Here is a 24,857-nt window from a genome sequence, read left to right on the forward strand (position 1 = left end):
CATTCCTTTGGCCAGGTTTTCAGCCTGGTTTTGTCTGAAAGCCTGTTCATTAAAATCTGTGCACTTATACTTTTGCTCCAGCTCCATCGCTGTTGCCTTTTATTAATATTCTGGCTGGGGATGAAAGGAAGCAAATGTTGAATAATAAATCTGCACATAGTCTGAAATAGTATCTTGCTTTCAAGGACTATACGTGATGACCATGAACTTCATATTCATCCCACTTCAGTGTTGTATGCAGAGAAACCTCCACGCTGGTGAGCTAGAACTGCTTTTGCTTGTTTTGTGATCTAAATAAGTCATTCTGGAGCATCTGGGCATTTCCATGAGTGACTTGCTCAGCAACCCCAGCTTCAGTACTGCTATGGCTTGGGAGCCCCTCCTACACTAGGGTGTATGTTTCAGTTCTCCACCTACAACAGGTGTATGTAAAAAGCGTTTTCATTCTTGTTTGTTTTCCTCAGGTTTCTCTTTAGTTATATTGCTAACGTTAGTATGTATCTGGCTGATTTGGCAGAGAAGAGAGTTTTGCACTCTTTCCTCGTTGCTTTTGAAGCAAAATAATAACTAATGAGAGACTTGTGTATTTGCAATTTTGCATATAGAAGGCAGATAATGATGCGTTTAATGTTCAGAGTGTGGGTTTGTGCTTTCTTGTTAAAGACGGCTTTCCCTCCAGAAAGGTGACTTCAGAGATAGGTTACCTATTCTGTTCATGCTGGCTGCCAGAACCGAGTCCACGTGTCTGACTGTTTCTAAATCTCTAACCAGCATAGATTCCAGCATTAGTTAAAGATTACAGGAAGAAATCAGTTTTATGCTGGTTGTATGCAGACGGGCACTGGGGATAGTCACGTTATGGTTTGTACCTAACTTGTTACGGGTCTAAGGTTGTGTTGCCTTTGACATCCCTCTTGTGCTGTCACAGAGTTACTCGCATTCTCTTTTTGGAAGTGTTGTTATGAATCTTCTTGACCCTATTATTAGAGATGGTCTTTCTTTTCATATCTTGTATCCATACCTCCTGGTAGTGTGTGAAGATGTTTTAATGGCAGTTTAAAAGTTGTCTTAATGTAGAGTACTTTCAGTGTAATGCTGAGCACACAATGTGATATTGTACAGACAATGTAATGTTGAGTACAGACATACAAAGGAAATTAGATAAAGAGTCTATATTATAAGCTACAGACTCTCTTCTCATGCTGTGAATAGTACCATTGGCACTTGCTATCTGAAACTGTCTGAATATGTTGTTAGTTACCTATCTCCTTGATTGCTTTGTAACACATTTGTCTTTTTTTCTCCTAGGGTAGTCTACAATGAAGTGATACAGACAGCCAAATACTACATGAGAGACGTGACTGCCATTGAGTCTGCATGGCTCTTGGAATTGGCACCTCATTTTTATCAGCAAGGAACGGTACGGAGTCGACATAGAGCCCAAACTGTTCTATTTGTATTAGCAGATCTTGTATATAAACTTTTAAGTGTTTGTGTTTCTGCTTAATGGTATAAAAATTGAATTTGGATTTGGTTCTTAATAGTGGTTTTGATGTGAAGAAAGGGGGCAGTAAACTGGCATGTGAAAATTTTTTGCCCTATTATCCTGCCACCAAGCATGATCTTAAAGTAACAAATTACTCTATCCTTCACAAATTACTGTATCGTTCAAGTAAATGAAGCCTTGAAGTATTTTATCCTTGAATATCGGTACTTGGTGGCACTTCCAGCAGCAGCACTACGACTAGTCAGTAGTTGTATTTTGCACGGTGATTTTAGAGAAGTCTTTACATGAGTTGCAAATGTTAATGCAAATCCTAAGCTCTTTTTCTGAGCGTTAATTATATTTACCATAAAATATTAGTACTGATAGCTTAAAACTTGAAATGGCAGAGAATGGTTGCTATAACTGTAAACTTCTGTTCCAGATTCTTGATTGTTTTGGGCCTCAAATCTTTTTATTGCCTTTGTGTCCAGACCGTATGTGTCTGAATTGTCTAAGCTTTTGAGGAAGCCAGGTTGGACATTGGTTAGGGCTGTGGCACTCAAAATCAAGCCTTGGTTGAAATTATTTATTAAAACAACAACATCAAAGAACCCTTATATTTGGAACCTCCTGACAAGCATTATGCTTCATTTCAACCCTACCTTGAATGTGATGGTGTTTGCAGAACTATCCGTTGACTTGTATTCCTGATAGTTGCCAGCAACGTATTTTCAGACAGATATAGTATTTGATTTTTACTTTTGCCCTTCTATCTCCCAGTCACCAATTTCTAGCTGAATGGCTGATTTGAAAGGAGATTAGGCTTTGATATTATCGAGCTGAATGGCACATGGTGGTCTTAGCCCCTTGAAAGATGTTGTCCATATAATCTGCCACCTTCACCAGAGATAACATTGCTGCTAGTCCTGAACAGGAGCAGCCGAAGCATCCAGCTTTTAAAAAGTGCTTACATGAGACATAGGGAGAGAGGTGACTGGAAGGGCAGCAAAATCTTGTGCTGCTCATGGATTTCTAAACAGCATTGTGTAATATATGCAAAAGTGAACCCGTAGCAAATAACAAAACATGAAATACTGTTTCTGTATTCTCATAGTAAGTGAGACTGCAGACTTCTGCGTCTTGCTTCCTTTTCTTCTTACTAAACTTTCTGAATTCTCTGTAAGGTTATCCCTAAGCAGATTGTTGCAGTAACAAGCTTGTGTACGATGTGGATATTGAGTGAAAAAATGCACAGATAGAGCAAACATATGCAAAATAGAAGATTTTATGTCTATGAGCAGCTATGTTGCAAAAGTGGATGTTTCTAGTTTATACATCTGCTACTTAATTTGACATTTTTGAGACCCATATGCTTGTTTCTTTTCATTTCCTGAGTTTTTTGGGGGAAGAAAGAATGACACTGTGCTGCCTAGAGCAACTCAGGACATAGCTGTATGATTACAGCCAAAAACAGCTGTGGCGTCTGTCCATGTAACTGACTTGAGAGGTTTTTTTTATGTTCAGCTTGGCTAGTTCATCTCAGTTACCCAGACACTTACCATCCGTAAATGAGTTTTCTAAGTAGTTGAATATTATTTGCCTTTTATTCTATAATGCATTTGACAAAGGTAGTAATGACCCCACAGGGAAGACCCTTGAGTCTTTAGCTGCTGTTTGACATAAATTCTGCAAGCATGGTGTAAAAAAGGAAATGAGCCAATATTTCAATTTTATCAAATTTACTCCTGGAATAATTCATACTTCTGACTCACATATTTGCATGTTGTAACGTCCCATGCATAACATACTTCATGATATGACCTCTCCCCAGGCTGAAACTTGGGAGTGGGGTTTTCCTTTAGATAGGCTTTGTTGGGAAGTGTGATTCAATGACTCGCTTAGGTAAAACTTCCAGTTGCTTTCTGTAAGTGAAGAAGAGTTGACTTGATTTGTATTACCTACATTACTGAGCTAACATCTTTTTTCAAGGCAGTACTGCTGCTATTGTAGATACTCTGTAAAATTACATCAGGAGCTCGTTCTTACCATTGTCACCCTTTTTGATAGAGACAAACTGTTAAGTCTGCAGCAGGCCCTAAGCATCATTTTCATCCTAAAATAAATAGAAGATATGGAGGCTAGTGCTGCTTTTGATGGAAATCATCTGTTTCAGTTTGGCCAGTTATTATCCTCATCAGCCAAAGAGTTTAGGTGTATTTATAGAATGCTTAAAAATAAGAAATACACCTGTTGTTTGAAGACTTGGATTATACACACATTTTTATTAAGCAGACAATTAATTTGATATGCATCTGTGTGTTTTGTATAGTCCTTCATACTCCTTTTATGCTGGAAGATATATCTTTGTGCTAAGAAGAGATTCTTGAAATACAATTTTTATTCCTTTTTCAAGTTAAAAATGGATTAAAACCGAATGATACTCTATATTAACAGATTTTCTTCTGTAATTTGATCACAGTCTCAGCCAGTTATACTTCATTTCAACTTTTGCAGTGGTTTGGAAGGATTTCTCTCTTGTTTTCATTCCATGTTTTTTTTGCACACTTACTTTCTTAACAGCATAGAGATTCAAAGGTCCAGTGAAACTACAGCTGCAATGTTAGGATATTAGTTGAAATTTTATACTTCATGTATATTTTCCTAGTTTCTGTACGTGCAGATGTATTGTTAGGAGGAGGTGTCTCTATGCATTTTTACACATGGATAAATTGTTTCCAGTCGGAAATTGTGCATATACTTGCAATTATTACAAAAGTATTACAAGATGATATTTTATACCAACCTGAAAAATCACTTTAGGATATATATATAGTTTTTAGACTTTATAGATTTATTTTAGCTTTATCAAAAACAAGCAGGACTTGGGACAGGTGATCTTTGCTGTCTGTATGAGGGTTAATTTAATTCAGGGTTAAAGATTGAGTACATTCTAATGGACCTTTTTAAAATTGTGGTGCCATGTGCTAAGTCGTTTTTCTTTTCTTCTTGCAGCATCTCTCCTTGAAAGCAAAAAGGGTCAAAGTAGATGATCACTGATTTGACATGACTTCAGTCTTGTGACATCAGATGCAGAATCTACCTGATTCGAAGCCGGCTACAGTCTGTTCAGCAGTCAGTACGTAGCAATTTGACCTTAAATCGACTTAAATGTTTAAATGCCTGTCAGGATCTATGGAGGTTTATGCGTGACCAGTACATTGTAAACCTGTAAACCAGTGCAGAGCTCGCACTGTGGATACTCTGTTCCTTGCCTGATTGACCACCATTGTTAATCTGGGCATGTTGCACCTTTTAAATAAGAAGACAGATGATTTAAAAAAAGTCCTGAGAACACACAGGACTGCAAAGAACTAAAACCTTGAAGAGAGAAACTGAGTTCCTGGAGTGGTAAGATTGCCTTAGGAGAGCAGAGAGTAGGGTGCCCTGCCTTCTATTACCTGGAGCACTGTGACTACTACTGGCCAAACTGAGATTGACTCCTGAGAGGAGGTTGCTCAGGGCAATGAACTAGCCCTTGAAATGCAAAGAGCTGCCATGGAAACACTGCTTTCACGTGTTTGACTGTCCCAAACTGGTTGCAACTTGTGCTTCCAAGCAGTGACAGTCTCCTGTTTGTATCAGAGCTGCCCCCAGTTGCCTATGCTAAACAGTCGTTCTGTGTAAGTAGCACTGTATTTAAAAATGTGGTTTCCATGCATGAATTTTGCTGCTTGGGGAGAAGGAATAGCTCAGCCTTTTTGAGAAGATCTTTACCTTTTTCTCAATCTGGAGACTAATATATATATGTTCATAGTTATTCAAGTTCACAGGTGAGGCTTTATTTTTTTCCCCCCCTCTAATAAGAGAAAGGATGTTAGCCTGTCACCACCTGGAAATCCCAGAGAATTGCAGCGGAGGTATATCATGGAACATTGTTTTTAGCATATGTCATTCAGGAAAGATGAAAATGTTCTGCACTTTCCTAATAAGGAACACAGTCTTACATATTTTCTTTAAGTATCTGTTCTTTGCTGCTTGGGACTTGTCATTTTACTGCAAGAGAAGGATGCTCCAAACTGTTGCTACTTTTCCATAAGGACTTTTAACTTTTTTGTGTATAAATGAGGTAGCTGGCATATATGTATTTATTTATTTTTTCCTACTTTTTTGATATTTAATTTAGAAACATGTTGTCTGGAAGTTTTATTTTTGTAAGGCAGTTGACTTAGTGGATGCATTTCTGGCATGTTAACCACAATTTTATTTTCATTTTTTAAAAATTTGTAAATATTGAAAATTTCTACATAGAATGAATGTCTTCCTTTTCTCTGGATTACCTTTGAAAATATTCTCGATCTTCTTTACCTTTTCCCTTTCAAACACCTGCAGAGAGAACATGTTCTGTCACATGCAATGTATGCTCTATGTACTGCTTACCAGCACAGAAAGATGTTCCAGTCTCAATATACGGCACCAGCAGCATGACAAACCATGTCACCTCCTTTGTTTTCCCTGTGAGCTTCATCTTCTCTTTCCTACTCTCTTAGAATGGAAGCTCTTTGGGGCAGGGATTGTTTCCTAGCCAGAGCCAAGAGCATCATTGGCACTTGCTAAAAAGATTCAGCATGCTTTTTTTTTTTTTTTTTTCCCTAAAGAATCAGAGGAAGAACTGAATATAAAGACTTGTAAAATGTCTGTATTTCTGTCTTCTAGAAATATTCTTTAAAAAAATAAACTATTGAACCAAGGAAGCTTGAGAATGTATCACTTCAGCTGAGTAATAGGTGATTTCCCAGCAAACGCTGGGTGGTTGTTGTGTGTGTCTGAATCTTGATGTGCTTTCAGTGGATAGCCACTTAATTTGCTATTTCTGAGAACTTCAGCTGTGCTTGAATCCTGTTCTCCAGATGTGTTGCTACCTGACTGTGAATCAGCAAACTTTTCTCTTTGAATGATTGTAACTCCTGCAAAGCTAAGAACCTGGGGATATAAAAGCTTTGTAATGCACTGCAAGCAGTTGTTCCTGTGTCAGTATGAATGTAGTAGGTCAGTGTAAACAAAAAGAAACTGAGACATGTCATTGTGGCAGGGTAGTTAGTTTTTACAGGCTACTGAAGTATTGCCAGAGGTGTGCACACAGTTAGTATAGGCAGCCTTTTGACTGAAGGTGTGGGCTAAGAATGATTTTGCTAGTACACAAATTAAGCCAGCTTTAGAGAGAGAGCGCTGCTTTCTTCAGCATTGCGAACCCTTTGAAGGTGTTTGAAGCCAGAGCCCTAAAACTTAGAAGGTCTGAAAATCTCTTTACTTTGTTGAACGTTGGTCTAATGCTCTCTGCTATGTTTGTGTGTTGCGCTGTGCTTTAAATAACTTTGAATAAGGAAATGGGAAACTCTGCCTTGCTGTTGGCTCTCTGCTGGGTATGCGCTGTGTGCCTTTGCGGGGGAGGCTGTAGCCACCTGAAGATGGTTGTAAAGGAGATTATGAAGCAGTTTAAATCTCGTTTTCAGAGAAAGATAGTAAAACATTAGGCTCTTGCATTAAAATACTATTTGAAACAGAAATTGAAGTTATGCCCCCACTGGCAGGAAGATTTATATTTTTTAAAAAAATAAATCTATAACCTATTGATGTTTAATTACTATGGAAAAAAGAGAAACGCTAGACCTGAAGCCTGTCAGAAACGGCTGTCAGTGTTTCTGTTCATGACCGTCAGTACGGTCAGTTGCAGAATAAGCTGAAAGTAAATTGGAGTGAAAATTCAACAAAGAGAGTATTAATTGACATGTATTTCTCATCTAATTAAAAATAATTGTGATAAGCTGATGGAAAAGCAATCACAGTTCTTTCTGTGGTTAATATGAAGAAAGAGACCAGTAGTTAAAAGATTGAAATTCAAAAAACTGAAGAAAGTAAGCGTTTAGGGAGATGAAACTGCTGTATTTTCTTTTTGCCTTATGATTAAAAATACCCTATTTGTGATCCGTATGCCTGAAGATTGAATAGGATATGTAATTGAGCCATGTATATAGCAGTGTTTCCTAAACTTCAGGATAATGTGCTGTAATTTTTTTTTGTTATCACTAGTTTATTTATATGTGTGTTAAAATAAGCACGTTAGAGACAGGCATTGGAAAAAAAAGTGTTAAGTCAGACTACATTTAAACCAAAAAAGTAGTTTATCAGAATCAGTTATAATCAGTTATCTGTGTTTCTCTGTGACTCATTCTAGATTCATGTGGTTCAGATCTGCTCTGGCTTGTGGCCCAGTGCAAACTGCATATGTCTTGGTCCAACAAGTGGAAAAACAGGACAGAGATGCTAACGGGAGAGTATGGAGCAGCATTTCTGCATGGGAGAAGACAGGGTAACAACACACTAAAATTGCTTTAGGTAACTCCAGCCACATTCTGGAAGGACACTTCTGATTACAAGGGAGAGCTGGGCCAGCATCTTCTGTCAGGAGAGTAAGTCATGGAAGAGGAGGAGGGAGAAAAAGAACGGAGAAGCAGGGAGAGATCTGAAGGGAGGGCGGATGCACACAGGTGCAGGAGTTTCTTCAGTATCAGGTCACATAGTGACTCACACAAGTGCCTTGCTTGTTTACTCTTCTGACTGCTGCTGAACTGCTGGCCTGTTTGGTGAGAAACTGGACTTCCAGAAGCTGCTCGGGAATGAATCGGCTGAGCAGTCTCACTGCACTCATTTTCTGTGTGGTTTCTGGATCTTGTGGTAATAAGAATCATTGACCAGCAGTTTTGGAGCTGAGGACTGGACTACTTGTTTGAGAGGAAGGCCAGCTGCTGACGGACAAACATAGACACGGTAACTTCAGCACTGTGATTATTGGGCGAAGCTGGGCTCAGTCGTTCACATCACATTGCTGGAGGTGAAAAGCACTTGAACAATACGCCAGCTTTGGATTTGGAAGGGTGAAATGTAGTTATCGAAATCATTCCGTATGTTTTAACTGCTTTCTTTAAAAACTGGAGTTGGTTGTCTTTTTTCCTGTTAGCCCTTCAGAACACACTCATCTAGGAGCATGAATTTGCATCTGTAACTTTTCTCGTCCCATCATTCTAGCAAGTAGCATTTACTAGACTAGATCATCACTTGAGCAACTCTATGATGGCAACTTGGAACCAGTATTTATTAGTGTAATTTCATAATTTTGTCTTAATTCTTAAGGTGGCCGTATTAGCAAAAATTGGCAAAGAAAACAAAACAATATGACTCAACATTTAAGATGAGTACCTCCTCCTGGGATTTAGAAAAAAAAGCAAGTTGCAAGCAGCATGTAAGTGGCATATGGGGAAACCTGTCCTTGTATCCAGTTTTTAGTCCCTTCTAAGACTTGCAGAGCTTTTGTCCTTGACAGCTTGTCCATTTTTTTTCTGTCAGTTAACAACTTTACCAAGCTTTCTCAGAGAAATGTGCAGTTTCACTTAAGCCTGACTGAACTTTCAGAAGAGTGCCAGCAGAATGCAGGCATCAGTTTTGAGCAGTAGTACATAAGGGACTAATAATTGGCTGGGTTTTAGATTGTTTTCGTGTTCTTTTGTTTTAACATGAACATCAGTTAAGTGATAAATGGAAATGAGGAGGACGTAAGCAAAAAAGCGCTTGGTGGGTGTGCGATAAAGTCAGCATTTCACATGTACAGATTAATGAAAAGTGTGGAGTGCTCTGAGCCCTGCTGGTTTAAAACCCAACCAACCTGTAAGTCAGTAAATTCTGTAGCAGCTCTTTTGGTCACACCTCAAATCGTAAAAATGGCACCTTTACTGTAAGCCACGGCTGAGTATGGAAGAGCATGCTGGCTGGAAGAGTATTAATACTTCAGGGAGACTGACAGTATTTGTTAGTGGCTCTTACACTTGGCTTATCCAAGTGACCAACCACAGCTGAAACTAAAAGGCACCTTCACTCTTCTGCAACTACTTCCAGCTGGAACATTTTGATTTTCAATGAACTAAATTTTGCAGCCTTCTTGGCTAGTAGAAATATTTTTATAATAAGGAAGCTGAGAATTAACAGAATCCCTCAAGTTCAAAATTTTTGCACAGAAGCTCTGCACATCTGCAAAGGTCCTCCTGTAGAATTGAAGCCTAAGGCTGGAGCAGATGGACCTTGTTAACAAGGTATGCCCTAGTATTTTACTCAAGTCTCAACATAAGGCTGCAAATCTTGTGTTACTTAGACCTTTTTTTCTTTCCTCATGCTGTTGTTCTTTTCATATCTTCCTTTGTAACTAAGTTAGGTGTGTTGAATTGCTCTTCCAATATCAAATTAGTTAAGTTATCTTGGTTAAGACTTTGCGTTAACTTGATTGGTTTTCCTCTATGAAATGCTAGTAAAATAGCAAAGTACCTCCTCATGGTGAATATTGTTTTAGCAAAATCGACGTCTCTGGAAAGGTGCCATCCAAGTGTCTGTGCTAATTCTACTTACAGAAAGCTTGCTCTGAGCTCTGGACACGTGAACAAGGTTCAGAGCAGTATAATGAGGCCGGAATCTGTGGCCTTTTATTTTGAAAGTATCAGTCTATGTCCAAAATGTTGCTATCTCAGTAGAGAGTTTGAAGGTGTGCATGTATGGGGTAGAAGCCCTGTAGGAACACCTTATGTTTTTTCATAAGTATCCACTGCTGGCTTTGTTTGGAGGCAGGATGAACTACTTGGGATGACCTGTCATGCTTGTCCTTATGTATGTGCTTTGCTGATGTTGAGTGAACCCAGTCTACCTTCCCATTTGGCTTTTATCTCATTCCCAAATTGTCCACTTTTCAGAGCAACAGTGTCTTATCCAGTACAAAGAATTTTGTACCAAGTACAAAAAATTCTCTCTGGACTTTTCATCCTGTACCACTTTGCTGGGCAGTGGAGATGAAAGGTATTGTCGAAATGTGCGGGAGAGGGAAGGAGGAGAACAAAAAGTTGCAAGAACTGCTTGCCTCTCTGCAGGCCAAGAATCAGGTTGTTTATTGTAAAAACTTATTGACAGAAAGAAATCCCATCAGACAAGGAGTGTTTGGATGCCAGGAAATATCTTTTATGAGCCAAGTGTTAAGGAACTCCTACTCTTTCTCCCCTCAGTACCTAATAAGATACCAGAAATTATTGAAAGACCTGCGATTAGTCCGAAAACCTTGCTTAGTTTAGAGAGCCACGAATGAACAATTTCAGATATAAGGCCTGGGGTTAGGACCAGAAGGAGCTGGGCTAACGTTCTGCTAATAACATGATCCCTTTGTAAGGTGGAATTAAGCTCTCCTCCGTGTTCTTTGTCTCATCTATTTAAAGAAAGCCAAAGTTCTGGGAGGGCTGAAGGCTGTTGCCAAGTGTGGGAGGGTATGTGCATGTGTTCAGGATATGTTACAACAGGATGCATCTTTGCATTTGTCTTCAGGAGTGGGAGCATAGAGGATTTAGAAGAATAGAGAAGTAAGCCATGTGCTTTATCTAGAAGGATTAAAAAATGAGCTAAACTGCCCCCAATGTGCTTTTTTTTCCAAAGGAAATGTCCTGCCTCTTCCAAAGACTAGATGCTAGCTGACATCTCGGAGATTGCCATTAGCAGGGGAGATAGGCAGTGAGCAGACATTAAGTCTCTCTGCTGTTACCATGTGGACACAGACTGGGGTTAGTGTTTGTGTGAGGCATTGATCACAGCAGCCACTCTGACATGTAAATACAGGCTGGGACAGTATGAAATACTGATGGCCATTACGAGCTGTCAGACCGGTCAGAATACCAGAAAAAGGCTCTTTGTGGCTCCCCAGGGAGGGTGCTGGGCGAGAAGGTGCATCTAGGGGGCTTCAGAGCTGCATCACAAGTACACAGAGCTAGGCAGTGTGCACGGGAGGGCCCTGCCTTGCTTGAAATCCCTTTGGTTTCTTGGAAGTTGCATCTGATGCTGCTTTAACCCTTTGCACTCCAGAGGGATTAGCTGGTGAGAAAGCATGGGTTACAGTGGTGAAGGACAGGTCAGAGAAACCATGGGGCCCTCTTGCTTTGGATGGTGGGTGAAGTGGAAGGCAATTCCTCCATGGGCTGCCGCTGTGTGCTTAAAGCCTGCAGCACTGAAGCGTCTCCAGAGATTGTCATTTTTGGCCTTGTCACAAAATATACCTTCATAGCAGGCTTGTGGTCAGTCTGAGCATTTACATGATAGGGAGTCAACTCAGGATTCGGGAAGACAATCTAGGTAACGGGCCTCGCTGAAGTCAGTAGAGCAATTGAGCCTATAATTACAGCTTGTGGATGTGCTTCTCATTTACAGCAGTGCAAATCACGTTCACTGAGATGAGAGTGAAGGGGCAGTCCTTCCCTGTGCATTTGGCTAAAGGTGCCCATGTGATCATGGCTAAGCGGTAAGGCGTTCACATCTCTGAGCCTCAAGAGCACAGATAAGTTAGGGGATGATTTTCAGGCTATACAGACACATACTGCATTCAGACTCCTATCCTGTCAAAAAAAAAAAAATATCTATGGAAAAGCTACTTTTCATTTAATTCTTGAAATGGTGAATTGCACCAGTTAGGTATCTCTGGAAGACTGAAGTTATTACCGTTCAAAATGTTCCCAGTGGTGTTTTTTAACCAAGCTTGTGGCACACGAGCATTTGTTATGCACACCATGCAGGTTACCATTTGGACAGGAACATCTGCCACTAGCGTTCATCTTTGCATATGCACCTTTCAATTTAGGGACCTGAGAATGTGCTGTACTGCAAGGAAGATCTGTGAAGATGAGGGAGAAGGTCTATTTGGAAAATAAGCATCATTAATTGAACAAGGAAGGAAGCAATGGTCAGAGGAGGACGGGGGATACTCTATTCGAAAAAATGGTTTCTGCTGCGGTAAGTCCTGGATCTACTCTATATCCTCCTCCTATTTTCCATCTGAAAGCCTTTTGTAGATGACTCCTGATTTCTTTCCCTTTGTCATCATGTCCTTATAAGTCTTTTAGGGGTCTCCTTGTCAGTATAAGGAGTGGTATATGGAGAGGAAGTGTATTGTAGCAGGAGATCCCAGGATGAGGAAAGCTGAAATATAGGGGAGTCAACTGCTCAGTCATCTTGAGTGTAGCTTCCGTTCAGGTTTGGAAGCTGACCTTGTCACACAAGGTCAGCGGACCTTGTGTTGAAAAAGCAATCATTTCGGGAAAGATGGTTATTTTAGATTTTTGTGAGGATTCGTGTGCCAGGTGCAATAAAAGAAACGTTAAAGTGAGTATAACCAAGCTTTGACCAGGACAAAATGTAGTCAGTTGCACTTGATGGAGCACATGGAGCCAGTCAACGTGCAAGCGCCTTTCATCCTCACAAGTTTTCCAAAACCTAGTTTTGAAGGAAAAAATACATTTGAAGAGTCCAGTATGACAGACTGCTTTGGAATGGGCAATTATGTGTATTTTTACAAAAATTAAAGGCCCTAATTCAGATGAACGTCTTGTATCAGCCTCCTCTCTCTAGAATTTTATTCTGGAATGAATTTTTGGCTGGAGATGGGAAAAAATAGAACATCTGAATTTTGGTGTTAGTTTGTCTCTCACTGGGTAAATCCATTTGTGGTTCATTTCAGTGAAGTGTAAATGAGGGTGCAATTGTATCTTGTGGTATTATGACACTGTAATGTCTGTCAGACACCCACAAACACTATGCAAACTGACTTGCCAAAAATATTTTTGCATTACAGGCAGCATGTTTTGAGTTTTCTAACCAAAGCTAGTTGAAACGTTCTGAGAGAAAACTCTAAAATTGGAATAAGCAGACTGCTGACATCTGATAATTTTCAGTGCTGACTGATCTTTAAACATTGTGCTTGATTTGAGTTGCACTTTCTCCCTCACTTCAATTTCACCTCTAGATTTTGAGGTTTATGTCGCTTGTCTCCATTTAATCCCTCCTTTGCAGTCACAGGAGGAAAAGTAGGAGAGAAAGCAAGTCTTCCATCGCTCCCTTCTCCTAACATAGTCAAGTGGGAGAAAGTAGTTTGCTGTGTATCTTTCTTCCCCATGTTTTCCTGCAATAGAAAAGATGTAGAATTGTGAGTGTTACCCCGCTATCCTTTCTATTGGGGGGAGGGAGTAGAAGTATGGAGATGCCTCAAAACATGGATGAGGTTTTAGAATCATACTTGGAAAAAAATATCAGAACTTTTTTAATGAAAAGTTTTCTAGTGGAAAACTTTTTTACAACTACTATCAGTCCTAGGGATTGAAGGCTTTTCTATGAAATGTACAACCAGCTAGGATCTGAAAACAGCTGTGCCATTGCTGGCAATTAGCGTGAGCAGATGCATGTATCTGATCCACTGGACTATTCAGCTGTTGTCAGTGTGGATTTTAAACATCATCAAGTCTGCCCTGATGGAGGCCAGTGAACCTGATCTGGACCTCTTTGCAGAAGTTATGTACAACTAAAGGCAAGAAAACTCTGGGCATGATTCAGGGATCTGCAAGGTCTATCTCCTGGATGTCTGGCTCCTGGAGTGGACACTACAGCCTTGTACAGGTGTCTAATCTTCCATGCAACGTAAAGAGGCTGTTGATGCCTAAGGACTAAGTTCATGACAGCCAGGTTGCTGAGTGGCGATCCATGTAAGATAGCCAGAAAGAAGTGAGTTTGAGAGGATAGTCCATTTGGGAGATCAGATCTTTGTGGTGCTGCAAGATCTCTCCCCGAACTGAGTTTCTAAAAGCCTCTCTGTAAGGTGGTGTAGATACATGTGAACTGGAGAGAAAAAAAAAAAGGGTTTCCAAAACTGGAAACCCAGAACAGAGACATCAGGGGCATGGTGATGTCCAGCAGTGATACAGCTACGCTGCTGAGTTTATAAAGTCCTTCTGAGAGAGATGAATATGGTTATACTGTTTCTTGACCTGTGCTAGTAAGTGTGCAGAGAGCTGCAAGGACCTAGGAAATGTACTGGCTTTAGCTCTTGGAACCTCAGCACCATGCATGACTGTACAGAAGTCATCATCCTATCTATAGGATTAAATAGATTAAAGGTAAATTACTGCTCTGTATGATGGCCTGGCATTTGATGCGTTCACTTAATAGGCTACAGTGGAGCTTCTAAGCCCCCTTCAGCTAAAGGTGTTAAAAATCCCCACCTCCAGAAAAGCGTTTGAGGATGAAATGGAGGCATGGTGCACCCTCTGAGTACAGCTCAGTTTCCTTGTAAAAGCTAACCAACATTGCATTGGCTGAAGGAAGGAGTGTGTCTGCCACGCAGGGAGCAGAGGGGCCTGGGTCCTTGCACAGGGTACTGTTTGCCCATTTGGTGCGAGAGGCACATTGGACAAAAGAACGCCTCGTGGGAGTTTTGGGACACGACAGTAGCTGTGGCTGTATGGTCAGTGCCCCTGGGGAGCCTCTCCCTGTGAGCCAGGCACAGCGGACGTCGTTGCACTGGCTCCGAGCCCTCGGTCTGGGGGAGTCCGGCACGGGCAGCCGGGTTGATGGTGAAAACTGGGGAGTCTGCAACGTTGACATCAGGGACAGCCTGGCTCGGAGGCACTCAAGTAACAAATTGAACGGTGAATATCTTAAGATGACTCTGGTTTATTGTCCAGATCAGGTCAGCGGAAAAAATATTGGGAGACTGAACAAAGAGACAGGCTGCTTTAGCAGATAAATGGACTGATCATTTCGTATTGAGGAACAATCTCTAAAACATAGTTTACTGTGCAGCTGAGGGCTGAAGCATTTGCTGATGCCAAGAGCTCCTTCTCTGACCCTAGGCACGCGTGGAATTAAATGGCGCAGTGTTTTTTGATGGTTAAACTCCCCGAAGAAGACACTCCATTTGTTACCAGGGCTCTGATGAAGTAAAGTGTGGTTTATATGTACAAGGCCGGCCTTCAACTCATCTCAGAATGAATGGAGAGGTAAAATTGAATTTTACACTCCTGCTGCTATGATTAATGTACAGGGTCTCAGATCCAGCAGCTGGCCACATGAGGGCAATGCAGGCTTGCTTTGTAGGTTGCTGTGCAGGCGACTGCCAGCCTCAGTCCACTTATGCACAAAGATGCCAAATAAAGAGGAGTGTGCATAAATGAATAGCTGTTGTAAGAATAAACCTGTTATCGCAATAAATTCCCTACATACCCATCTCAGCATAGCCCTCTGATATGAGGCTACACCTGACAAAGGAATAAACTTGTTAGATGAATAAAGGAGCACATATACATTAAATCAGAGAGTCTAATGCCATGCGACTGAGAGGGCTGTACAGTGCAGGCGCTGTAACGTTCCTGCTGCATGCCGAGCGTTCATCAGAGATGTGCAGGATGCGAGAGCGGCTGGTGGCACTTCACCCTTGTGCTGCAGCCTCCAGGAATGCTTGGAAGCAGTAAGACCTAGAGGGATTCAAAGCTCCTTACAGACAGGGGAGGAATAAGCTGCCCCAGCATCCCTAGAAATGTGTATTCTCATAGGAGCAAAGAGGTGGGTGAGACCTGTTTGTAACTTCATTTGGACTGAGCAGCATCAGTATAAGCAAGTTGGGAGGCCAGGACCTGCGTAGCATCCTTGCACTGGGGAGAGGTGCCATCTCTGCAGCACTTGCTGTTACACTTGTCTTCCCACCCTGACTAGCTTCCTGGGACTCGCTTTACTGCTAGTGAGGAAGTGGTGTTTGCCTTTGATTCCTTTCCTACTAGTCCCAGTGGGAAACCAAAGCATCTGTGAAACCCTTTGCTGCTAAAGTGTTTCCTGGTCCTCTTCCACATCTGCTATTCTGGGGAAGTCCTGCTGTTTTGTGTACAGAGTGATGAATACCACCTTCACCCTTCTGCAACCTCCTTGGTGAGAGTTCAGCTAGATAGTCTGCAAATAAATCCTCCTCTCTGATTTCCCCTGGATATGGGAGGTAATCTGGCCACAGACACTGATCAGTGCACCATCTTCCTATTGCAGTGTTTGAACAAGCTTTGATTCCCTTCACTGTACACAGCAATATAGCAGTATTTTCCCAAATAAGCACTTATATGAAGGCATTAGTGCTTATGATACCAAAAGAAAAATACAATGAGGAAGTCAACCCAAAAGAATCAATCTATTCTGAACCCCAAGGTAGAAAGAATTTCTTAGAACAAGCAGGACTTGAGGCATGGTAAAAGGAGATTGTGGGTGTTTTTTTCTTCTGAAAGTGTATCTTTTTTTTTCTACAGTTTAATCTATTAGACATAAGGACCAATCTCTGAATGTTTACAAATGATCTGTAGTACTTGTTAGATAGAGCACATACCTTGTAGTAAGTAGTTGCAAGAGTGAAACTACTGTATTAGATTACATAGGAAGACATTCAACCACTGAAAAGTTATTTTTTAATTGAGAAAACAAATTGAAAGACAAAAATCAAGAAAATGTTAAGCTTAAGTCTTGCAGAGGAATGCCCATATATTAATATAGATAGTGCAGTGGTTTCCCCTGAAGTTCAGCATACTATTTGCCTAAAAATGGAGAAATCCCAACTTAGTATCTCACGCCAACAACCTATAGTAGAAGTACAACAAGGTAAGCAATCACTTTTCACGCTTTCTGCATCCCTGAGCTCAGGATTTTTAAAGGCTAAAAATCATGGGTCTGTAATAGATTCATAGGAAAGAAATATGGAAACCTATTAGATTTGGTCCACTGAAATCAATGGACTTCCCCCATCTGTGTGGCTCTAACAGGAATGAAAATAGAACTGTGCAAATTATTGATCTTTTGAATTTGGATTTTTTGTTGTTTTGCTACATGAGCTGAAATTTAAATATCAGGTGAAACATATTTTTATTTTGCATTTTCCTTTTGGAGTGCAAAATCAGAAATCCTATTATGGACTGTTCTATTTTAATTATTTTGTTTTGCTCCTAGTTTTAAACTGAGGTATACTTGCAAGTGAAACTATTGTTCTAAAGGGGAAAACTACTGTAGTATATTTAAAATGCTGAAATGGAAATGGCTTAACAGTAGAAATTGAAACCATTCTGGAAAAATTAGCTTAATGAATTTACAAGCTCTGACTTTGGTTATAATGTATTTGGTGGTAGCACTGGCTTAAAGCAATCCCTAACTACTGGTTTCTGCCTCTTTTTCCTGTGCTGACTCAGCATCTGTGCCTGGTGGATTTGCTCCCCTTTCCCAGTCTGATTTTTTTTTTAATTATTTTTTTTCCCTCTCTTTGTTCATGACTTGGCCACACAAGGACCATCCTCAGGGAAGGACAGGGCACAGTAGAGGAATTATACTGATATACTGTTCTACTGATCTCACGGTACTTGCAATGCACTGAAAAAAAAAATGGAAATAATTGGCCCAAATGGTCCGTTTCCAAAGGCTTTTTAAAATTGCTTAATCACAGGACGTGTATATATGCACTCTCGTACACAGATGTGTCTGTTCAGATTTGAGCTAAGGATGTGAGTGGGAGTTACCAGCTGCTGGGTAAAGCGGACAGAGTAGAAATCCCAAAGCTCTGGAAATGAGACTGGTTGGAGTAGCAGCTGTTTCTGTATCTGGGGAAGTTTCTCAGATATTGAGCATGGAATGAGCTGACTCTCTTTGGGGCAGCACTTTGCTATTTTTAAACCCAGCTACCTACTGCCAGTGATAGAGCTGAATGTGAAAGGCTTTTTCATACTCTTGCTGTTTCAAAGCAATTTATAGTGTGATTAAACACCCTGTACCTTGAGGTCTATGCAGGGTTCTCCAAGAAACCCTTTGGACTTGGCATTAAATCTACATCATTAGAGAAATGGCCAGACAGACGTGCATTTGGAAATCGTTGACAAGGCTCTTCAGTTTTCTATGCCACATGAAATGCACTTCATTTTGCCTAAGGTTTTGCTGAGCTACTGAGCTGGGAGGGAGAGGGTTTTGCTTGTGGTGAGGAAGATGGACTTTCTGCTTGTGAGCCTCTTTGCTCATCTAGTGGGAAGGTGTTTAGTTTTAGGGGACAAATGCCATTCTCAGGTGTTAGAGGACAGAGCATGTTAGGTTGTCACATAGTGGCCTTTTGAAAAGGTTTTAGTTGCTGGAATAATCATGAAAGGTACCTTTTTTTTTCTATATATAGTCTCTCTTAATAGTTCAAAACCTGCAGCAAATGCTTCTCTGCTGTTCACCCTAGTTTAGCCTAAGTCCAGGGATGAGATTTTCTGAGATTGGTACCTCTATTCACTGCAGAACTAGCAAAAGTGTCTGTATCAGGTATGAGAGAGTTATAATTAGCATTATTAAAGGCATCACTCCATGATAGAGCTTTTGGTAGCTGTTAGTTATTTCTCTACTATCAGGTATAAGGTGGTACAATATATGAAAAGCTGCTTTCCAGAGCTTACAACAGGCAGCTGTCACTTGTTTCAAATCCAGGTCGGGCTGAAGGCATGGCAGTGGAGGGGTAAGAGTCACTGTTATCTGGTCTTACCACGCTGAAATTCATAGCTGATCTGAGCATATTCATGCCAGGTAGTGTCGTAACAGCAGCAAACATCCCATTTACTGCTGCAGAGGTTGCTGGCCGTAATGTTGTCATGGTGCTCTGCTGGAAAGGTGCGGGATGATGATGCTGGCCTCAGCTGCCGCTCGGGGATCCTGAGCTTGCGGGCACAGCGAGTGCACTTGCACCCTCCAGAGCCGATAACAGCGTTCAAAGAAGGGACTGGGAAGGATGTTCGTTGGCCTGAGCTCGGAGACAGGAGGTGGCTGGGCACCAGCCCAGGGAGCTGAGGCTCGAGTGGAGGTTTGGGTGAGGGAGCGCAGGGAGCTTTTGAGTGTCTGCTTCAACTTAGCACCTTTGTTTGGCCTGTCCCAGCGCGGAGCTGCGGGAGCGGAGGCCAGCGGGTGCCTGGCTGACAAACAGTAAATGGCTGAAGAATAACAATGAGTCAGGTGAAAAAAAAGGAAATTGTTTTTTTGACAATCTGCTGTTTGGGAGGGGATGGGGGAAAAAAGTAAGAATGAGGAGCCTAGGAGAAAGGGGATAAGTTAACATTAAATGAGCATGTGGTGACAGGGGGGGAAATGGTGGGACAGCTGGAAATGCAGTAGGAGCCTGGAGAAAATCGATACGAGATAAGCGTTCCAGGGGTAGCGCTGTTCATCAGGTGACAAAGTTAAAGGCAGTGAGACACTAAAAGTGAGAAAATATCACTGACCCCCTGCAGTATTGATCAAACAGCTGAGACACTCAAGGCCAAAGACACTAATAAAGTGAGACATTTCAGCAAGAAGCCCGTGAGAGCAGATGAGTTGGCTTACGAAGGTCTTAAAAATAAAAATAAAATGTATCTGCAAAAGTTCTTGTTAACCATCTTCTTTGTCTTGTTAAGTGCAAAGACGACAAAGTGCAGAGAGGCACAGCCAGGGAACTGAAACACATGAAGGTTTGTTATGTTAACAAAAGCTTTTGAAAATTCAGTGGATCTTGTGCTGGAGAGAAAAGAGGAGCTGGTAATGCTGGGGAGAGCCAGCAGTTCTGCAGGTTTCCTCCGAAATGTCTACCAGGACAGCTGCCGAGCTTGCCTAGCTCTGTTCGGAAATTTCAGCCTGGAGTTGCATCCCGAAGGTCGGCTGCCGAATGAAACGGGCGCTCCTGCCTTAGCCTTTCTGTTGGGCGCCTGCAGCGATACCGTTGCGCATCTTCAGCTGGCAGTGCCCCGCAGAGCTGGAGCCTTACATCAAGCCTTGAATCAGTTTGCATAAGGAAGATGTGGCTTTTTGTATTTCTTAGTTTCCTCAAATTGTGTATGGCTGAGGAATGCATGTAATGGCTGGTCTGTCACAGAACACAGACATTTCAAATTGGAGCAATAATTCAGTTAGTATATATTTATTCCCCTGCTCTCTCTTCCTTAAATGCCTGTAATTGTGAAACAGTATGAAAACAGAGAGGGAAATCACTGCAAAGAAAGTAAAAGCATCTTGGAGGATGGCCTGGAAAAGACGTAAGTAAAGAGAGGAATATGACTATATGATAGGCTATAGAAGAAAATTAAATGGCTTTATGTCTGGTCCTTGATGATGCATATGTGTTTAAAATATATACATACATACACACACATACATATAGAAGTACTCCTTTTATTTGAATTTGAGTCAGGAGAGGCTTTCATATCCTCTGTCATTGTGGGAGAATCCCCTGGATGATTGTTGTGTACTAATAAATGGCTAATCTCAACTGAAAAGGAAAATCCATCATATCTTTCTAGGATTAATTTCTAGCCGGTGGGCAGCAGACTCCTGGAGTTTCACCAGTGTTGCTATATGACCCATTAAGGTAACTAAGGAAAGGCAAATTGTTGTAACAAGCTTGTTGCGGAAGGTGAGCATTGGTACACCACAGCATGCCTCCATCAGAAAGATGTCAGGGATTTGCAATTTGAATAAATGCCAAAAACTGCTGTCTGTCAACATGTGTAGTTGCTAAAAAAAAAAAAAAAAAAAAAAAAAAGGACCTTGTCTGAGATCAGAAATCAACTTAGTTATTTTAGAACAAGGTATTGTGCAATTGCTATATCCTAGGAGTGTTTTTTATTCACTGCATTTGCTCCTATGTTCCAGTTTAAAATGGGACACATGATTGTATTTTTTCTTTCTAGAATCATGAAAGTAAAGAAGTAATTTGGAGCAATTATTTGGGAATAGCTATGCTAGATAATGGCATATTTGACCTAAGTGCAGCTTCACTTGAAATTATAGGTTCTTCCAGAGCAGAGTTCTTAGAAATGCTAGTGCAAAATCTACCAGGAAAGTTAAATTCTGATGATCCAGGATGCTCTAAAGCACAGTGTCTTCCCTACAGGACTGAAGAGTGTTTAAACTACACAAACTGGTGGCTGTCTGGATTCTCCACTGTCATAAGCTGCACCTTAGAGCCACGGTGTCCTGCACCTTAGCAGAGCGAGAGTGTTGCGTTTGTAACCACCCATACGTGTGTATATTTCTGCAGTCACAGCATCACAGAAGGGTTGAGGTTGGATGCAACCTCCAGAGATCTAGGCCAACACCTCTGCTCAAAGCAGAGTCAGCTAGAGCATTAGGTTCATTCACTGCTTGTATTTCAGTAATAGCTTGAATTTCAGTAGCATCTAAAGTGGGTTGGTACTGAACTTGCTCCAGAATGTGGAGGGAAGGAAAAATTGCTAGGGGGAAATCTTTTGTTCAACTTGAAACAGTGGAAACAGTAAGGGGCGAGGAGGGGATGCAGGATACAAGTCAAGTGACTGAAATGGTTGGGTATCCAAGTCAAGCTAGTTCCAGGCAGATATTTGGATTTTAAGTGAATAGGTCCTGGATGGTTTCCTTTTGTATTGTGGAAAAAGTAGCAAATTAGGATAACTCCTTGTGTTCTTAGATTCATGTCATCTAGTAAAATCTTTGTCATTTCACATACTTTAGAAGTCACTGTGTAAGGCAGGAACTAAATGATCTACTTGACCTCTTTATTGCTAAAATGCCCTTTTATTCCTATTCTTAATGCACTGAGGAACAGGAGTTTCCTAGAACTAGCCAGAAATAGCACAGAGATTCTCTTTAGGCTATTTTATTGTGCTGTTGTATTGTTATTGTAGCACTTAAACCATTAACTGTTCACACAAGTTGTTGTCTTTATGCACTTTATTCTACTTGCCTTTATTGTGGTGGTCAAGATTCTGAATACTGGACAAAGTATAGTTGCATGGGACTTGTTTTTTTGCTCAGAGAGAAAAAAAAACCTCACCCTTCTGTTGATTTTTGTTGGAGATTGCTTCCACTGGCACCAGCAGCCTGCTTTTCCTGGAGCTTTTGCCCAACTCTTTTGTGAAGTAAAGAAGGAAAAGATGATGAAAAAAATACTAATTTAAGGTATGCATGAGATCCCTGTTGTATTAATGAAGTGGTATTGGAAAAGCCTGTGTGTACCATCAATAATTGTAGCACAAGAACTACCTCAGGTCCTCTTGAGAAGATTCTGTTGGGGAAAAGGAGAGAACCAAAAGGAAGCTAACAAAGAAGGGAATTCATATCATTTAGCAGTAGAGAAGAGATGTTAAAGTAATTGCTGTCTTCATCAGATTTCTATATGATACTAGAAATGGCTGCACCTTTAATGTTTGAAGACCCTAAAACCAGAAGACAGTGTTTATAGTGATGGATAAGGTTACCATTGGATATGTATTGCAGATTTCACCTGGGACATTGACTATTTTACACACAGCAGGGACAGATCAAAGAGCAAAGACAGATTAATTTAATTAAATCAATATGTGATCACTACACCTCATAATAAAATCTTATATAAAAACTTTGGGAGAAAAATTGATTACCCTTGCAAAATACGTGATGAAACAGCTGTTTGCTCATGAAATATTTTTGCAATAATTTAAAAGGTAGTTGAGTCTCCTCGTTTCCCCATCCATTTCGCATTACAGAAGAATTGGTGTCCGGCATTTCGGAAGTTTTTCTTTTGCTATTAGCTCTTCCAGAGTTGAAGGTACTAGTGGCAAAGGAGGGATGCTTCACCTCCACTGCAGCCTCGACTGCTATCAAAATGTATTTAAGTGACAACAGCCTCGCTTTGCTCAAAGTGTTTTTCCTCAATTTCTGTTGGCATCTCTACCTCTGAGATGATTGCTCTGTACTTTTGTCCAGCGAGGCTATAAACTCCCTTTTCCAGACTAGTTGGGCACCCTGTGGACTCTGGAGGCAGAGGATTAGAACTGGGTGGCTCTTGGACACTAAGTGACTAGGAACTGAAAACTACTTCAGTCCCTTGGAAACATGAGAGAAAGCCTGAGTTGGACTAAGCATGTTAAAGACCATCCCTGAGTCGTGATGGGTGCAATTTGCAGAGGTGAGGTGAGCTGAGGCTGCACTTGGCCTAGGTTGTTCTTTCTCACTGCCAGGCCATAGAGACCTGCCATCTCCCACTGCCTCTGTGTCCCCAGCACTTCCCTCTCCACCTTCCCCCACCCACTGGACTCTTCCATCTCCTCCTCTCTGGGCCAGTCTCTCCTCTGGTCTCCTGCCTCTCACACAGAAATTCACAGGACTGCTGCAGGAACCAGGAGACTTGAGATGTTTCTTGGGCGAGTGTATGCAATAGCATATTTTAAAGATTATAATTGTCATTACATGCACTGTGGTCTGTGAGGTTTGTTGGGGCAGATGTGTGACCAAAGCATGGCTGTTGGTCAATGGAGAGCTGTGGTTGCTGGGCTCTGCCACATCCTGCCCCTCACCATCCTCACATGCTCTCACATCCTCTCACCCCTCTGCATCCCTTACCAAAGCCTTTGCCTTCTCTCTATCCATATGCCTCAGTGCTGTGCGGCATTTTGCCAGGCTTTTATAGCTCTTCCACTGAAAGGAATATCCATTTCCTTTCATCTATGACCAATGAATTCCAGTTTCATGTCTTGAAAGTTTACTGTATATTTAAAGTAATGAAATGAAAAAAAAAATTACTCTCCATCTGAGATAACTAAGCCATTAAATCCACTGCAAATTACAGGGCGGATTAATTGCCATACATCTCCTGATGTGCAGTGCTCTAGCAAGGCAAAGTGGCTAGTAAACACAGCTTGAGTGAATAACTTGGGTGGATTGTGGCCTTTCTTGTGATGAGATATTGCAGAGTGGAAGAGGAGAGATGGAGTAAAGATAACCAAGTTTCTACTTCCTTTCCTGGTAAATCAAGGGCAGGGCTGTGTATAGGGTATTTTATGATCAGTTCCCAGAGATAAGCATGCTTCAGAGAGGGCCAGTTGTGCCTTCTTGATGAGGATCCCAGGCCTGTTGTTTCTTCCACGTCCGCCTGCCTAAACTACAAGCAATGATCCAGGTCTTTAGAAGACCAGTGATCTTGAAAGTGCAGCTACTGAGTGCACTTTTTTTTTTTTTTTTTTTTTTTTTTTTTTTTTTTTTAGAGCTTGTTTGAGGCCCATTTATGCTCTTACTTCTTAGGAAGTCATGATCTGAGATGCTTGGGCAGACAGGAAAAATTATGAAGGGGAAGGGGGGGGATTGAATAGCCACCATGATCACCCTGCAGCAGCACGTGTGTGGGAAGGTAGCCTCCTGCTGACCTTCAAAGCGCATTTGCAATAGGCCTTTTCCAAAAATGACTAAACTTGATTTGTTGTTAACTTTGCTAGCAGGAACACAGAGTTTATGTCTACCCTTAAATCAAAGGGGGGTTCCTTTCCTTTAAAGAATCTGAATCTTTGTGCAGTTGTGTTGATACTATAAGCACTATCACATCAGAAAACTGTATTTAGAAAGTTATAATAAGGCCTAGAGCTTTCCTAGTCAGTTTTAACTGATCTCTCTTATATATGTCCTGTAACATACCTAATCATTTGTTTTTTCAGCCTGATCACCTTGCTGGACT

At 41.1% G+C, this 24,857-nt stretch overlaps 1 protein-coding gene across 3 annotated transcripts in view; it reads left to right on the plus strand.

Moving 5' to 3' along the window:
• DHX35 (DEAH-box helicase 35) overlaps positions 1-24,857 on the plus strand; it is a 90,232-nt gene that overhangs the window by 27,206 nt on the left and 38,169 nt on the right. The window contains exons 20-22 of one of the 3 annotated variants that reach the window (XR_009960049.1): positions 186-257; positions 1,309-1,420; positions 4,499-4,622. Coding sequence is in view for 2 of the 3 variants with exons in the window: in XM_062589119.1 (XP_062445103.1) it covers positions 186-257; positions 1,309-1,420; positions 4,499-4,543 (229 nt within the window). In the remaining variant the exon portion in view is untranslated. Of the gene's footprint in view, positions 1-185; positions 258-1,308; positions 1,421-4,498; positions 6,225-24,857 lie in introns of those variants that run through there. The other 2 variants (XM_062589119.1, XM_062589120.1) reach the window with 2 other exon arrangements.

This window comes from Rhea pennata, chromosome 16 (assembly GCF_028389875.1).
Source record: "Rhea pennata isolate bPtePen1 chromosome 16, bPtePen1.pri, whole genome shotgun sequence".
Lineage (NCBI taxonomy): Eukaryota > Metazoa > Chordata > Aves > Rheiformes > Rheidae > Rhea > Rhea pennata.